The sequence below is a fragment of the Salvelinus namaycush genome, chromosome 20 (assembly GCF_016432855.1).
Source record: "Salvelinus namaycush isolate Seneca chromosome 20, SaNama_1.0, whole genome shotgun sequence".
Taxonomy (NCBI): Eukaryota; Metazoa; Chordata; class Actinopteri; order Salmoniformes; family Salmonidae; genus Salvelinus; species Salvelinus namaycush.
This window is the reverse complement of record NC_052326.1, coordinates 40,527,666-40,541,956: the sequence shown is the minus strand read 5'-3', so window position 1 is coordinate 40,541,956 and position 14,291 is coordinate 40,527,666. Positions and strand designations below refer to the sequence as shown.

The 14,291-nt window shown below is 45.5% G+C and overlaps 1 protein-coding gene across 1 annotated transcript; it reads right to left on the bottom strand.

The window, feature by feature from the left end:
• Positions 1–509: 509 nt before the first annotated feature.
• Positions 510–11,559, bottom strand: LOC120065356 (solute carrier family 25 member 34-like). The gene is made up of 5 exons (XM_039016287.1): positions 11,360–11,559; positions 9,311–10,909; positions 6,870–6,935; positions 2,598–2,750; positions 510–1,345 (listed from the first exon to the last, which is right to left on the bottom strand). The coding sequence occupies exons 2-5, from the start codon at positions 9,824–9,826 to the stop codon at positions 1,250–1,252; spliced, it is 831 nt and encodes a 276-aa protein (XP_038872215.1). The 5' UTR covers positions 9,827–10,909; positions 11,360–11,559; the 3' UTR covers positions 510–1,249.
• Positions 11,560–14,291: the final 2,732 nt, after the last annotated feature.

Here is a 14,291-nt window from a genome sequence, read left to right as displayed (position 1 = left end):
GCGGCATCCATTCGCTATTCCAGTGCATACAGATGACATGTATTTTTCCCCCTGCCACTGTTCCTGCCCATCTGATAACGGGCCATTCTAAAGCGAAACTACTTGTACATATTAGTAAAGACAAAATTAAATTGAGAATATTCTGATAGGTGAAAATGTGATCACCTGATGAGATAACGGCTGTGAAGCCTGAGGCATTAAACAGGGTGCAAGCTTTTTTGTGACCTTCTCAAATCATCAATAGCCTATAGTCGCATCATGCAGCTCATCAATCAAGCAATCAAATGTATTTATAAAGCCATTCTTACATCAGCTGATGTCACAAAGTGCTGTACAGAAACCCAGCCTAAAACCCAAACAGCAATCAATGCAGGTGTAGAAGCACGGTGGCTAGGAAAAACTCCCTAGACAGGCCAGAACCTAGGAAGAAACCTAGAGAGGAACCAGGCTATGAGGGGTGGTCAGTCTTCTTCTGGCTGTGCCGGGTGGAGATTAAAACAGAACATGGCCAAGATGTTCAAATGTTTATAGATGACCAGCAGGGTCAAATAATAATAAATTACATATGTTTTGATTTCTAAGACATTCTAAGGTTTATATCATTCAAAAGTTATGCAAATAAACTATAAAGGGAAATAAATGGCTACAGTTTACACTTTTTTTGTTATTTCATGAATGTTGTTTTTAGAAAAGTTTCTTAACAGTCCTCGGAGGTGCCAATTACCCCAGTAGAAGATTATGGCATATGGTTTTACACACGTGTGTTAAAATCAATTTAATCCGTTTTATTTAGAAATTATTTAGTAAGAAAGACGTAAAAGCTAATTCTAGTTGTCTTATTTTAATTATTTAAATAAAATATATGGGGGAAATGGTGTTGCACATGTCACCATTAATATCCGCACTATGAGGAGATTTGTCCCTCTTTAACTCACCTGAATATTCATTTTCTTTGTTCCTTCTTTGTGGATCCTTTTCCATACAATCCATTATGTACAATTACACTAAATATGATTTTAATAATGCAAGATTTTACATCCCAGCAGTCTTTAAAATGACATTCAGGAGCAAAAGATTTTCAATAGTTGTTTTAAAAAATATGAATTGAAATATAATATTGGAATGGAATATAACTCATAACATTACATAACATTGGAATATAACATTTAATAACAATAACTTAACTTAACTAATTAATTCAGTGTAACATTGATGTGGCAACTCTCTTATGCTCTGCTATTGCAAGATTCTAATTTGTACAGAGGTCACAAATAAAGTTATCCCGAGCACAACTCATGAGCCCACCTCCTGCACTGCTCACACGTAATTCAGTCCCCACCTGTGACTGAAAACAGGGTGAGAGATGTCAATTGAAAAGCTCTCTCTTTATTTGACATTAAATGCTGTGTAAAATAGCTAAAAGGCTATAAAGTAACATTAACTGCAATTAAGTTACATAATCTTTTTTATGTATTGTAACGACCCTGGGTTTATAAGCGCGGAAATCGACTCTGCCGCTTGAGCATGCTTTTGCGGCACAGTCGATAGCGCGCCGGACTTCGGGCTAGGAGGTCGAGGGTTCGAGACCTGCTCCCTGCCTGTTTCATTACAGTATTTTACCTCAGACGATTTGGTAGTAAGGTTGCTAGCTAGCACTCCTTGCAGCTTATGCTAACTAGCTAGCTGGCTATCATTTACTGCTAGTGAAGTTGCTAGAGCAAGTTAGCATAAACTAGCTAACTTGGGGGGGCGAGTTGCCCCCACACACTCATCCGACACCATGTTTTGTATGGTGTTTATTCCATATAAGAGCTAGGTAATGTTGATTAGAAAGTCTTTACTTCAGCATCACTCTGTAGCATGCATACAGCTCCATTCAGTGCATAGTAAGTCATGCCTAACTTGGCTCACTAGTGCTATATAGTATAGTACTAGTGAGGAAGGGGTGGGGCAGTTACCCGCTATTACTCTATAAGACTTGTTTCAAATGATCACTTGTACATTCAACATAGCCACTTCATATGCGCACTCGCTCCAGAGTGGCAAAAATATCCTTTCTATTTTATTCAGCTAAGTTCAATTATATTCTTCTTACTCTAAAATCATATAATATAAAATAATGGCATGGGATTTATATGCATATCTTGTCAGCTAAATGAAGAAGCCTACAGCTTATGGCATGGAGCATAGCCAGATAACATACAGTAGGCCAACTTATATTCTGTTCTTCGGAAATACATTTTCTTCATATCATAATGTTTATTTAGACCTGACTAAAATAAATAATGGATTTATTGTGATGGTGTATATTAAATTGATTTCTTATACTTTTTTCAATGTAGATATTCCAAAGGCGTGCATCAGCAGTATGCAGCAGTATGAGTGGAGGCCTGGGGATGCTAAACATGTTTATGTTAATGGCCAATTACCGTGAGACCGGCAGTATTTTGCATGACAATAACAGACAACCCTAATCTATATACACCATCCTTATCTGCTGGTACTGTACTATAATTGTCATCTGCATGTGTGACACCTGGCTTGTAACGCAATAGGCAACACAGTCTGGGAGTGCGATACATGGTTTCTATAGTTACCTGCAGGCGTGCCACCCATTCTTTGGTGGAGCTGAAGGTGGCCAGTTGGGTGGCTGATCCCACCATGACTCGAGGCACAGCCCCGTTCACACCCCTCCACAGCCCCACCACGCCCTCCCGCCAATAGATATTGGCGAAGGCACTCGACACCCCCTGAGGGAGGGAAAGGGGATCCTCCATCAGTTAAAGTGCTTTGCTTCTTTTTACCACAAGGTGTGGAGAGGTATACTCTAGTAAACTGTAGCTAGAGGCAACTGGCTTGTAAAGCAAATTCAGAAGAAGACAGATACATTTTGAGGGAGAAAAGTTGGAAGTGTCGAACCACATGTGTAGGCTACCATATATAGCCTAGTGCTTCTCGCTGTTGAATGTGAAAGTGTTTTCAAATGGAAATTCCTCTCTGAAGTATGGACATTTTTCTACTATTAAGTTATGAACTCTGCACTTACATCACTTGTGGACATTTTGCCCACAAATGATAGTGTGTCAGGGTATTGGATTGCTTCAGCCTATGGCACACACAAAGGGATATTGTACCAGTTGACTTTACTGTAGAAAACCTGCATACCTTAGATCTATACATTGCCTTGAGCTTCACTGCAGGGTCCTCGGGACCCCAAGAGGTGCACGTTTTGGTTTTTGCCCTAGCACTACACAGCTGATTCAAATAATCAACTAACCATCAAGCTTTGGTCATTTGAATCAGCTGTGTAGTGTTAGGGCAAAAACCAAAACGTGCACCCCTTGGGTCCCGAGGGCCAAGTTTGGGAAACGCTGTTTTATTGTAAGTGTGAGAGGAGTACCAAGACAAAATAAAGCTTGTTTGCCCCTACCTCTGAAACTGAAAGGGTGTTAATACAGGATTTTTGCAATATCAGAGCCATCATTAAAAATGTATTGGCATGGGGCATCCCGAGTGGCACAGCGGTCTAAGGCACTGCATCGCAGTGCTAGAGGCTTCACTACAGACCCGGGTTCGATAGTGGGCTGTATCACAACCGGCCGTGATCGGGAGTCCCATAGGGTGGTGCACAATTGGCCCATCGTCGTCCCAGTTAGGGGAGGGTTTGGTTGGGGGAGGCTTTACTTGGCTCATTGCGCTTTAGCGACTCCTTGTGGCGGCCCGGGCACCTGCAGGCTGACCTCAGTAGTCAGGTGAACGGTGTTTCCTTTGACACATTAGTACGGCTGGCTTCCGGGTTAAGCATGCGGGTGTTAAGAAGCGCGGTTTGGCAGGTCATGTTGTAATGGCTGTCAATGTCGTTCTCCTCCTCAGACGAGGAGGAGCATGGATCGGACCAAGATGCGGAGTAGTAGGAATTCATGATTTTAATGGCAAACCAACAAACACTACAAATTAACAAAACAACAAACGTGACTAACCTGCAACAGTCCTGTGTGGCCCAAACGCTGACACAGGAACAAACACCCACAAACCACCAGTGAAACCCTGGCTGCCTTAGTATGACTCTCAATCAGAGACAAACGACACACACCTGTCTCTGATTGAGAATCATACCAGGCCGAACACAAAACCCCACATAGAAATAGAAACCTAGACTAACCCACCCAATTCACGCCCTGACCAACTAAAACAAATACATAACAAAGGAAAACAGGTCAGGAACGTGACAGAACCCCCCCCTTAAGGTGCGAACTCCGGGCGCACCAGCACAAAGTCTAGGGGAGGGTCTGGGTGGGCGTCTGTCCACGGTGGCGGCGCTGGTCGTGGTCCCCACCCCACCATAGTCAACCCCCGCTTCCGTGGCCTCCTCCCAATATTCACCCTCCATGTCAATCCCGCTATTCCAAAAGGCAGTAACAGACTGAGGGGTAGCAGTTGACTGAGGGGCAGCACCAGGATAAGGGGCAGCACCAGGATAAGGGGCAGCACCAGGATAAGGGGCAGCACCAGGATAAGGGGCAGCTCCGGACTGAGTGGCAGCTCCGGACTGAGTGGCAGCTCCGGACTGAGTGGCAGCTCATGACTGAGTGGCAGCTCATGACTGAGTGGCAGCTCATGACTGTAGGGCAGCTCATGACTGTAGGGCAGCTCATGACTGTAGGGCAGCTCATGACTGTAGGGCAGCTCATGACTGTAGGGCAGCTCATGACTGAGTGGCAGCTCCGGACTGAGTGGCAGCTCATGACTGGAGGGCAGCTCATGACTGGAGGGCAGCTCATGACTGGAGGGCAGCTCATGACTGGAGGGCAGCTCATGACTGGAGGGCAGCTCATGACTGGAGGGCAGCTCATGACTGGAGGGCAGCTCATGACTGTAGGGCAGCTCATGACTGGAGGGCAGCTCATGACTGGAGGGCAGCTCATGACTGGAGGGCAGCTCATGACTGAAGGGCAGCTCATGACTGAAGGGCAGTTCTGGCAGCTCCTGACTGGCTGGCGGATCTGGCAGCTCCTGACTGGCTGGCGGATCTGGCAGCTCCTGACTGGCTGGCGTCTCTGGCAGCTCCTGACTGGCTGGCGTCTCTGGCAGCTCCTGACTGGCTGGCGTCTCTGGCAGCTCCTGACTGACGGACGGCTCTAGCGGCTCCTGACTGACGGACGGCTCTAATGGCTCGGGACAGACGGGCGGCTCTGAAGGCTCGTGGCAGACGGATGGCTCAGATGGCGCTGGGCAGACGGATGGCTCAGATGGCGCTGGGCAGACGGATGGCTCAGACGGCGCTGGGCAGACGGATGGCTCAGACGGCGCTGGGCAGACGGATGGCTCAGACGGCGCTGGGCAGACGGATGGCTCAGATGGTGCTGGGCAGGCAGGCAGTTCAGACGGCGCTGGACAGACGAGCAGTGCAGGCGGCGTTGGGCAGACGGCCGACTCTGACCTGCTGAGGCGCACAGTAGGCCTGGTGCGTGGTACCGGAACTGGAGGCACTGAGCTGGAGACACGCACCATAGGGAGAGTGCGTGGAGGAGGAACAGGGCTCTGGAAACGCACTGGAAGCCTGGTGCGTGGAGTAGGCACTGGTGGTACTGAGCTGGGGTGGGAAGGTGGCGCCGGATATGCCGGACCGTGAAGGAGGACACGCGCTCTTGAGCACCAAGCCTCCCCAACCTTACCAGGTTGAATGGTCCCCGTAGCCCTGCCAGTGCGGCGAGGTGGAATAACCCGCACTGGGCTATGCAGGCGAACCGGGGACACCACCTGTAAGGCTGGTGCCATGTACGCCGGCCCGAGGAGACGTACTGGAGGCCAGATACGTTGGGCCGGCTTCATGGCATCCGGCTCGATGCCCAACCTAGCCCTACCAGTGCGGCAAGGTGGAATAGCCCGCACTGGGCTAAGCACGCGTACTGGGGACACCGTGCGCTTTACCGCATAACACGGTGTCTGACCAGTACGACGCCCTCTCACTCCACGGTAAGCCCGGGGAGTTGGCTCAGGTAACCAACCCGGCTTCGCCACACTCCCCTTTAGCCCCCCCCCCCCCAATACATTTTTGGGTGAGCCTCTCGGGCTTCCAGCCGCTCTGCCTTGCCTTAGCCTCATACAACCTCCTCTCCGCTTTCGCTGCCTCCAGCTCCGCTTTGGGGCGGCGACACTCCACTGGCTCTGCCCAGGGTCCTTTACCGTCTAGGATCTCCTCCCATGTCCATTCCTCCTTGTACTGCTGCTGCTGTTGCTGCTGCCCGTTGCCACGCTGCTTGGTCCGGGTTTGGTGGGTGTTTCTGTAATGGCTGTCAATGTCGTTCTCCTCCTCAGACGAGGAGGAGCATGGATCGGACCAAGATGCGGAGTAGTAGGAATTCATGATTTTAATGGCAAACCAACAAACACTACAAATTAACAAAACAACAAACGTGACTAACCTGCAACAGTCCTGTGTGGCCCAAACGCTGACACAGGAACAAACACCCACAAACCACCAGTGAAACCCTGGCTGCCTTAGTATGACTCTCAATCAGAGACAAACGACACACACCTGTCTCTGATTGAGAATCATACCAGGCCGAACACAAAACCCCACATAGAAATAGAAACCTAGACTAACCCACCCAATTCACGCCCTGACCAACTAAAACAAATACATAACAAAGGAAAACAGGTCAGGAACGTGACACATGTGTCGAAGGACACATGACTCAACCTTCGTCTCCCGAGCCCGTTGGGGAGTTGCAGCAATGAGATAAGATCAAAAGTGGGGAGAAAAAGGGTAAAATACAAAAAAAAATATTGGCAGGTCTTGAACACAGGGAACATATGTCCTGCATCCACATGTGACACACATGTACACACACGCATACACCCCTCACCTGATGGTTGTGCTGGTGACCCACTACGATGGCCTCAACTATCTGGGCCTGCAGATGTGTCTTCACCTGTGGAGGAAAAATAAGACATAGATTCTTCAATGTATTGAATACACATTTGACATACACAGCATTGCAAAGAGAGCCTCTGCAGTACATCACCCTATAATTAAAGAAGCACAACCCTGTCAATAAATAGAGACACACTGTTCAGTGGTTACACCTGGTATTAGTTACACAACATGTACACGTTTTTCAGCACTCTGCACACACACCCCTTCAGGATGCCCATGACCTCAATTTTACATCTGTCTTTCCTCACTGTTCATCTCTCTCTCTCTCGCTCTCTCACTCTCTCTCTCAATGACCGTTACTTAGGTTATTGAGATGAGTTTGGCTCCCACAGTATACATGCACACATACTCCGGAGGCCAAGCCCTCCCTGGTCTTTCTCACATACCGGGTGTAATCAGAAATCTCTTTCTATTATTCTGTCTCGCTTACCTTCATACACTGCCAAAAAGGACAGAAGGGACTGCTGGGAAGTATTTTGGGTAGTGCTTGGAAGTGGATACATGCCAGGTATATTTATTGACCCAGATACTCAGAAACATATCTATATGTATAGTGTTTTCAGAATGCTGGAGAGATTATGCGGCTACATTGATGTATTGAGCAACAGATGCAGCCTAGACAACAACAACAGTAGCATGAGTATATGAGGGCCACCTTGGGTTATTATATGGGTTATTATAGGGAAATTATACAAGTGAGGGGCAACTGCCTGAACGCATGGGGAAATACACAGCCACTGTAGAAGCAACTGCCCTTCGCACAGTAACAATCACATCCCTGAACATAACATGATACGTAACACGCTGAACTGGCTGACTTGATAGATTTAAGCAATAAGGCACGAGAGGGTGTGGTATATACCACGGCTTAGGGCTGTTCTTACGCAGAGTGCCTGGACACAACCCTTAGCCGTGGTATATTGGCCATATACCACAAACCCCCGAGGTGCCTCATTGCTATTATAAACTGGTTACCAACGTAATTAGAGCAGTAAAAATAAATGTTTTGTCATACCGGTGGTATACGGTCTGATATATCATGGCTGTCAACCAATCAGCATTCAGGGCTCGAACCACCCAGTTTATAATTATATTTACAGTACCTGCACAAATGCCCCAGGTTCTCATAACAGGGAACATGGCTGGTGCAATATTTATGACACTTATGATTATACTCCATAAGGTATGATGCACTGAGTGCTCAAAAAGCCTTTGTTGTGAAAATGGGGCACGTACTGTAGGGCAGGGTGTCACGCCTGCGCCAGCTCACCCTCTCTGGTGCTCTGGCGCCCTCGAGTGCCTCTCTGGAACGTAATCATTACACACACCTGTCAACATCATTACGCGCATCAGCGCTCATTGGACTCACCTGGACTCCTTCACTTTGTTGTTTGCCCCTCTATATCTGTCTGTCCTCAGTTTGTTCCCAGTGTCAGCATTATTGTCGATTTGTTTTCCCCTGTCCAGACGCTGTCCGTGTTCTGTTTCATGTCCATTGTTTATTAAATGGTCACTCCCTGTACTTGCTTCTCGTCTCCCAGCGTCTGTCCTTAACACAGGGATCATCAACTAGATTCAGCCGCGGGCCGATTTTTTCTTGGTCAGGGGGCCATAACATAATTACAAATAATTTGTAGACTGCAAATTGACGGCAAGAAGCCGTAGATATAACATTTGACTAAAACATAATCAATTCAAGTGTTGCTTACGTTTGTATACGATAACATACAGTATATCTCTCTATTCTGTGGGAAAACTTTGGAAGAGATTTCCTAAATTAAAATCAATTTGAGCTGATTTGCTGTCGTTTATCAATTTTTACAATGTAGGGTAAATACTGTTGTTACGACCTGGCTCATATTTCGTAACAACAAAGGGAGACCACGCATGTCTTAAATGTATAAAGGAATACATGTATTAAACTAAATAATAATAAATACAACAATGTAACATAAGCTGTGGACGTCTGTAGGATCAGTAGTGTATGCAGTGTGTGGATGAGTGGAGAGGGTGTTATATGGTGAAAACAGACCGAAAAAAACATAAGGTGGTGGAAACCAGCCTGCCAGTCAGGGAAGAGAGAGAGTGTTGGCTGATGTGGCCTCCCTTTATAGCCTGCAGGCCAATCCTGCCCAGGTGCGCCACATCAGCTGACGATCCTCCCAGCTCTGCCCACTGGCCTCCTGCAACAAGCAGACTACTAAACAGGAGATCCCAGCAGACAGAGTGGGAGGGACGTCACACTGAAAATACTCTAGATGCTATATATGTTATGTATGTAGATTATGACCCCAAGTGCCTTCCATATCTCTTTACCTTTTACAAAGCTATTGACTACGAGAGAAACAACAAAACAAACATGCTACTCACCAGATAGGCAGGAGAGGCGATGAAGGCCCCCAGAGCCCCGGCGATGGCTCCTGACATCAGACTCCCTCCAGGGGCTGCAGTGACCCCCACGGCATCACAGTAGGAGTAGAAGCCCAGCCTCACACCGTTCATCAAACCCTGGTACAACAGCCCAGCTGAGAGCCCCTTCTGCAGCCTGCGGAGCCCGTCTGTCCTACCCACCACCCATAGGGCCTGGACCACCCCGCGGTAGTGCCGCTGGTAGGTCCCCCGCGCCCGCAGCTCTCCCTGCAGCTGCAGTCGCGTCTTCACCACCTCCAGGGGGTTAGTGAACACACAGGCCCCGCAGCACGACAACGCACACAAGGCAAAGTCCAGCGGGGGCCACAGGGTCGGAGGGAGCTGCGGCGAGGTGACCGTGGAAAGAGGGGGGATTGGGGATGTCATGGCAACTGAATGGAGCTGAATAGAGTGGGAGTTGGGAGACCTGAAGGGAGAGTCTGTGGCAGGGTAGTTTAGAAGCTGGGTACCGGTCATCTCTGAAGTGCGGAGTGTCCAATGTTGTCCTGCGTGATGAGTCTACCCACTGCCCAGGCTATGTCAGGGCTTCCAGATGGGTGAGAGGGTATGGAGTGTACTACTGGGTATGGTGCATGTGATCATGAAATCTTGGAAACAGAGGTCAGAACTGTACGGCTGACGGAGACTGGTATGATAAGAAGTCAGTGATTACTGCCTGATATGCCTGATATGACGTCACATGTGACCTGTGCTCCTGTTACTGTGCTCCTCTGCCATTGGTGCTCAGTGTTTCTGGGATGATGTTCTTAGATGCCTCATGCCAGTCTGTCCATAAGTATAGTTACATCTTGAGGTCCTCAATGTTCTTGAAAACATTGATGAATTGGGTTAAAGGGTTGTGTTTGTTCACTGAGCTAACATGTCTACATGTGCAATGATCATTGAGTAAGTACAGCCAAGAGATCTGGCCCAACTTGAGAGACAGCAGAGCCTGTCACCCCTCTGTGTAAAGGTGAGACTCTCACGAACACGTACATGTTGGTTGTTTTCCCCTAGGAGACCCATAGGCCTCTCAAGACTCGTCTGAACGTCCCCTGGTACCAGTTGAAAAAATGAATGGAAGTATATAAGGAGACTGTTTAGTGCCAAAAAAATAAGGAGTTAAATATATGTTAGAAAATATATATAATAATAATAATGTTTCCTGTTTCTTATATCTCACAGATATAAGGCAGACACATAAGAACAAACTTCCTTTTGATTTTTGGGTGGACTATCTGTTGTTCCATGTAGTGAATCTGTTATTCAATGCATTTGTATGGGCTAATAGCAGTAAGGCCAAAAAATATTAGTAAATATTTTTTTGACACTTCAAGGGTTCTTAAAATTCTAAATCAAATAGCTAAATGATCCTTGGTATGACCTTCTTAAAACAATTCCATATAGCTTAGTAGAACCCCCCCCCCCCCGGCTTAGACAGGGCTTAGACTCATGGGTTAAAGGGTTGTGTTTGTTCACTGAGCTAACATGTCTACATGTGCAATGATCATTGAGGAAGTCCAGCCAAGAGATCTGGCCCAACTTGAGAGACAGCAGAGCCTGTAAAATAATGAAGGAACTTATCAGGAGTTATGTAGAGGTGTTATGCGGAGTAATGAGTTGGAAAGAGGAGTTATGAGGAAGAACTACATGTCTTGCTTTGGTTACTTCTTTGGTTCCCTTTCTTTAAATAATATGTAACAGGAGAGAGTGAGGAAAGAGGACAGCTGACACTACATTTCTTCTCAACAAAACTGTCACATAACACTCATATTTTCCACCTCTGCAGTTTTGTCACTTTACAGCTTGTTGTACAAAGAAAAATACACATTAACTTCCAATAACAGCACACACATACATATACTAACTCTACAATTACGGACATAAGGAGGGCCCACAAGTTATAAATCAAGCACTTAAGACACTGAAGTCTGATCCCCAGAGTGACTGCATAATCTGCACATATCTACAAACGTCTTCATTTCTGATAGCAAATGAAGCAGATCTTACTCTTGTTGTGTTCCTTTCCTCTCTCTGCTTCCCCTCCCTGCACAGCCAGACAACTTCAGTAAACATGTGTTCCCAGCACTCCCATTCATTGTGAAAGTCTCCTCCTACTGCCTTAGGCCAGAACCAATCCAGACAACCCTGTCCGACACCTCACCACATCGCCTGCTTTGTTCAAATGCTCTGTTCCAATCGAAAGCTCAGCTCTGTCCCCTGCCTTGGTCCTATTGATTCTCTCTGGGTAAAAGGTTATAGTTATGAGAGAGGGGGTGGAGTGGAAGTGTGTCACACAGGAAAAAGGGGGAAAGGGGAAAAGCATATTGACCACTGCTGTGCTTCTGATACTGTGGTTTAGATATTTGTCTAGTAGGATTCCTAATCATGTGCTAAGGAAAAACAGGTTAATCTGCGAACCACAACAAAATAAGTGACACATTTATAGGCTACTACACTCGGTCCCTAATTAAAGTTAGGCTGGTATTATATAGTCATGGTGGTAGGCAATTATGGTTGGTAAAAAACTGGTTTACCCTATACATTACTGGGAGCTTGTATATAGTTTACTCGCCATTAGCCGGCAACTCTACCAACTTTTTTGTGTCCGCCAGCTTATGCTTTTTATTAGGTGATAAAATGATTTCTTCATGAACAAATCACAATACCCAACATGAAAAATACTATAGTATACTATGGTATAAATACTATAGTACTGACTAGTGTTTTACTGACTTTACTGTAGTATTCACTGTAGTGTTTTCCAATAAACATTGATAAAAGATACAAGTATTATACATGGAACTTTAGATAAACCTCTCCTTAATGCAACTGCTGTCTCAGATTTATAAAAAAACTTTATACGGAAAAAGCACACCATGCTATAATCTGAGTACAGCGCTCAGAGCCCAAACAAGCCATAAAGATATCCGCCATGTTGTGGAGTCAACAGATGTCAGAATAGCATTATAAATATTCACTTACCTTTGATGATCTTCATCAGAATGCACTCCCAGGAATCCCAGTACCACAATAAATGTTTGATTTGTTCCATAAAGTCCATCATTTATGTCCAAATACCTCCTTTTTGTTTGCGCATTCAATACACAATCCAAACTCACGACGCGCGGGCAATCCTTGCGAAAGTTCAGACGAAAAGTCATATTACAGTTCGTAGAAACATGTCAAACGAAGTATAGAATCAATCTTTAGGATGTTTTTAACATAAATCTTCAATAATGTTCCAACCGGAGAATTCCTTTGTCTGTAGAAATGCGATGGAACGCAGGTCTAACTCTCACGTGAACGCACGTGGTCAGCTCATGGCACTCTGCCAGACCCATGACTCAAAGAGCCCTCATTCCTCCCTCCTTCACAGTAGAAGCATCAAACAAGGTTCTAAAGACTGTTGACATCTAGTTGAAGCCTTAGGAAGTGCAATATGACCAATATCCCACTGTATATTTGATAGGCCATGAGTTGAAAAACTACAAACCTCAGATTTCCCACTTCCTGGTTGAATTTTTTCTCAGGTTTTTGCCTGCCATATGAGTTATGTTATACTCACAGACATCAGACAGTTTTAGAAACTTCAGAGTGTTTTCTATCCAAATCGACTAATAATATGCATATATTAGCAACTGGGCCTGAGTAGCAGGCTGTTTACTCTGGGCACCTTATTCATCCAAGCTACTCAATACTGCCCCCAGCCATAAGAATTTTTAAGAGCCAGTTTATTTTGTTTGTAGTAAAAAGTGTGTACTGTAGCCGTGTCGCAGGATCTACTTATGTCTATTGTTTGACTACTGATCTACGTTGGTCTCCGCTGTTTCTTTGTGGCCTTTCCCAGCTGGAGATCTGTTGGCGGATTGGATTGTCTGACTGACCACAACTTTCTGCATGTGGTATTTCATTTGTTTTGGCGTGATGTATACCGTGATGATTTAAGTTGTAGTGAAGACTACAGAGATGTGACACTCTTTATAGTTGTGTGGTAGAGTTGATTGCAATCTGATTGTATTAATGAGACCGGGTTCACCCATCACGAAAGGACAATTGCAATACTGAGGTCACGTGTGTTCACTGAACTCCTTTAGCGGGCTGGACTCTTTTAGGCCAGAGGTACAGGACTTTTCTTGAGGAACCAGAGCTCATAGTTATGTGATCATTTATTTTGGTAATGCAAAATAACCCAGTTTAAGTTATTTCCAATGTTGTAAGGGTTTATGAAAAGTGTATGTCCATACCAACTTTTACATAAGTCTTTGTATTGGTGTAGACTTGACGGATCAGATGGGACTCATTCCCTCCCAAACAAAAAGGAGAAATCAATATTTTCTCTGGTAGGTACAACCTACCTGGCACCCCTACAAACAATAACCTCAAGTCAAAACCGTTGTCGTTTTCTCTTTTATTTGTAACCTTTATTTTGTAAGATGGTTGCCAAATATGTGATGGCCCAGAATCTAAATACTTTCAGGACACAAATCAGCTTAGCCGCTCCACTGAAGGTTGATGAATGTGTCTGAGAAGAACTACACATCTAGTGCCAAGATAAAAAAAAAATCAAGATCATTTTATGAGCACTGTGTGCTAGGCTATTTGTGATAAACCCCCCCAAACTCTCACCACTAGTTTCAATGACTAATCTTAACACAGGTGATATCATCACAACCAGATCATTGGTGTATAGATTGTGAAAAGAGCAGGAGTGCAATCATGTACAAAAGCTGTGAGGTGGTTTTCATTCTTACAATAAATGCAGGATTTAGACCTGGAACCTCAGTTAACTATAGTTCAGTCAGTAATGCATCAATAACTGCTAGCATACATATCCAGTCAACTGAATCAACAATAAATAAAACCTGACAGTTAAGACATGGAGGCCTTTATTGTTTTCTTATGCTTACACAGTACACTGCAACACCCTCCCGAGCCCCCC

What these genes read in the sequence shown, in the direction of transcription:
- LOC120065356 (XM_039016287.1), bottom strand. Translation starts at nt 9,826, where the DNA reads ATGACCGGTACCCAGCTTCTAAACTACCCTGCCACAGACTCTCCCTTC. An exon ending in TCGCCTCTCCTGCCTATCTG is followed by an intron (nt 6,936 to 9,310) that starts GTGAGTAGCATG and finishes TTTCCTCCACAG; the next exon opens with GTGAAGACACATCTGCAGGC. An exon ending in AATGGGTGGCACGCCTGCAG is followed by an intron (nt 1,346 to 2,597) that starts GTAACTATAGAA and finishes CCCTGTTTTCAG; the next exon opens with TCACAGGTGGGGACTGAATT.